At 27.1% G+C, this 1,826-nt stretch overlaps 1 protein-coding gene across 7 annotated transcripts in view; it reads left to right on the top strand.

The window, feature by feature from the left end:
• Positions 1–1,826, top strand: part of LOC107638340 (serine carboxypeptidase-like 13) — a 79,760-nt gene that overhangs the window by 24,807 nt on the left and 53,127 nt on the right. The window contains exons 9-10 of one of the 7 annotated variants that reach the window (XM_021120344.1): positions 688–806; positions 1,399–1,470. The exons of the other annotated variants lie outside the window; for them this stretch is intronic. Of the exons in view, the coding sequence (XP_020976003.1) occupies positions 688–806; positions 1,399–1,470 (191 nt within the window). The remainder of the gene's footprint in view (positions 1–687; positions 807–1,398; positions 1,471–1,826) is intronic. 7 annotated transcript variants of the gene reach the window in all.

Below are 1,826 nucleotides of genomic sequence, written 5' to 3'. Positions count from 1 at the left end.
TTATTCGTAATATTTTATTTAATTCAATTTTGTTTTTTATATTAAGAGTGTAAAAGAAAAAATTATCCATGCAACTTGTATATTTAATCTGTATCCGATCTAAATTTTACAAATAATATCTAATTTATTAGTCTATTTTAGGACAGAATTAAGGTTAAAATAGCGGAACAATGACCCCTTCAAATTAAAAAAATTTATGTATAAAGATCATTACTTTTTATATTATCCTCTCTTATATTTTTTTTAGAATTATATTTTTATATTAGTCTCTCTTAAGAATTACTCTAACTCTATCATGATCTATTTGAAATACGGTGGAAATTCAGGTACAGTCGACTTCACGTGAAGATGGTAGTTGAGAGCCGTTAGATAAAAATTTAGTCAAATCAATCAAATTATCTAACGGCTCTCAGGCTCTCAGCTAACGGCTTCACGTGAAGTTGGTAGTTGAAAGTTGTTAGCTGAAAATTTAGTCAAATCAATCAAATTATCTAACGGCTCTCATCTACCAACTTCACATGAAATCAACTGCATCTGAATTTCCACCTTGAAATATTTCAAAAACTTTATTGATAGAAAAGTATTGTTTACCACTTTATCTATATGTAAGTTTTTGGGTCTCGCAATTAATATTAAGTCCTAGTACATAAGATATAATTAAAATAATCATGTAGCTTATGGATTTGCAGTTAGTTCGTTACATAAATCCACAACAAATTTTGGAACCTTTCTGTGAAACGACACCTGCTGTGAATCATGGAATTTTACAATCCTCACTTCAACATGGTTCAGAATTTTGGTGTAGAGTTAAGTACATTCACTTTATTTATCTTTACATATCAACTTATTTATATAGTAAAAACTCAGGTGCAGTCGACTTCACGTGAAGTTGATAGTTAAGAGCTGTTAGATAATTTGACTGATTTGATTAAATTTTCATCTAACAGCTCTCAACTATCAACTTCACGTAAAGTCGACTGTATATGAGTTTTCACCTATTTATATATATGTAGGTTAATATAATAATAAGGACTAAAGAGATAGTTATTTACTATTTAAATGCTACTTTTGGAAAGAGTATGAGATATTAATATTAATGAGCTCATGTTGATAGAAATAATAAATCCTCTAAAACAATTCCTTCATTTCAATCAAATATTCTTAAATTTATAGAACTTTATAAAAAGAACATTTTGCTCCCCTAGAATGTTTAATTAATTCAAAATTTTAAAAAGAACACTTCCATTTATTTTATTTTATTTTTTAAATGAATGCCTGATATATATATATATATATTTTTCTAATAAATTCATTCTCATCATCCATTTATATTGGAATACAGAATTAAGAGAAAATTAACATTAGACCTAACTTGATTATGCTAACCGTCTATTTTAGAGTTATTCTCACATTCTTGTGAACACATGGGCAAATGATGAAAGTGTGAGGAAAGCCCTGTACATTAGAGAGGTAATAATGCTACATACTTTGAATGATTTGATAGGATAATTAGTTCGAGATGTTATTGTATTTTAGTTTAATGATGAATGCTAGGGTTCAGTCATTTTGGTATTTTGTAACCATCAATTGACCATCAATAGTGTTTTTAATGGTGTGAGATTACATCTAATGGTGGGAGATTACTCACTTTTATTTTGATGGTTAAGTGTTGGCCAGAAAACACAAAAGTTGTTGGTCCCCTAAACTTTCCTTAGTTTAATTATTCTGTTTGTTCTATAGTTTTATTAAATTTATAATTAAATTTTTATATATTTTTTTTAATTAGATTTTTATATTATTTTTAGTTTGTAGAAAAATATTCAGTT

Source organism: Arachis ipaensis, chromosome B04, assembly GCF_000816755.2.
Source record: "Arachis ipaensis cultivar K30076 chromosome B04, Araip1.1, whole genome shotgun sequence".
NCBI lineage: Eukaryota > Viridiplantae > Streptophyta > Magnoliopsida > Fabales > Fabaceae > Arachis > Arachis ipaensis.
Note: the sequence above shows the minus strand (reverse complement) of the source record. Positions and strands in the feature narration are given on the sequence as shown.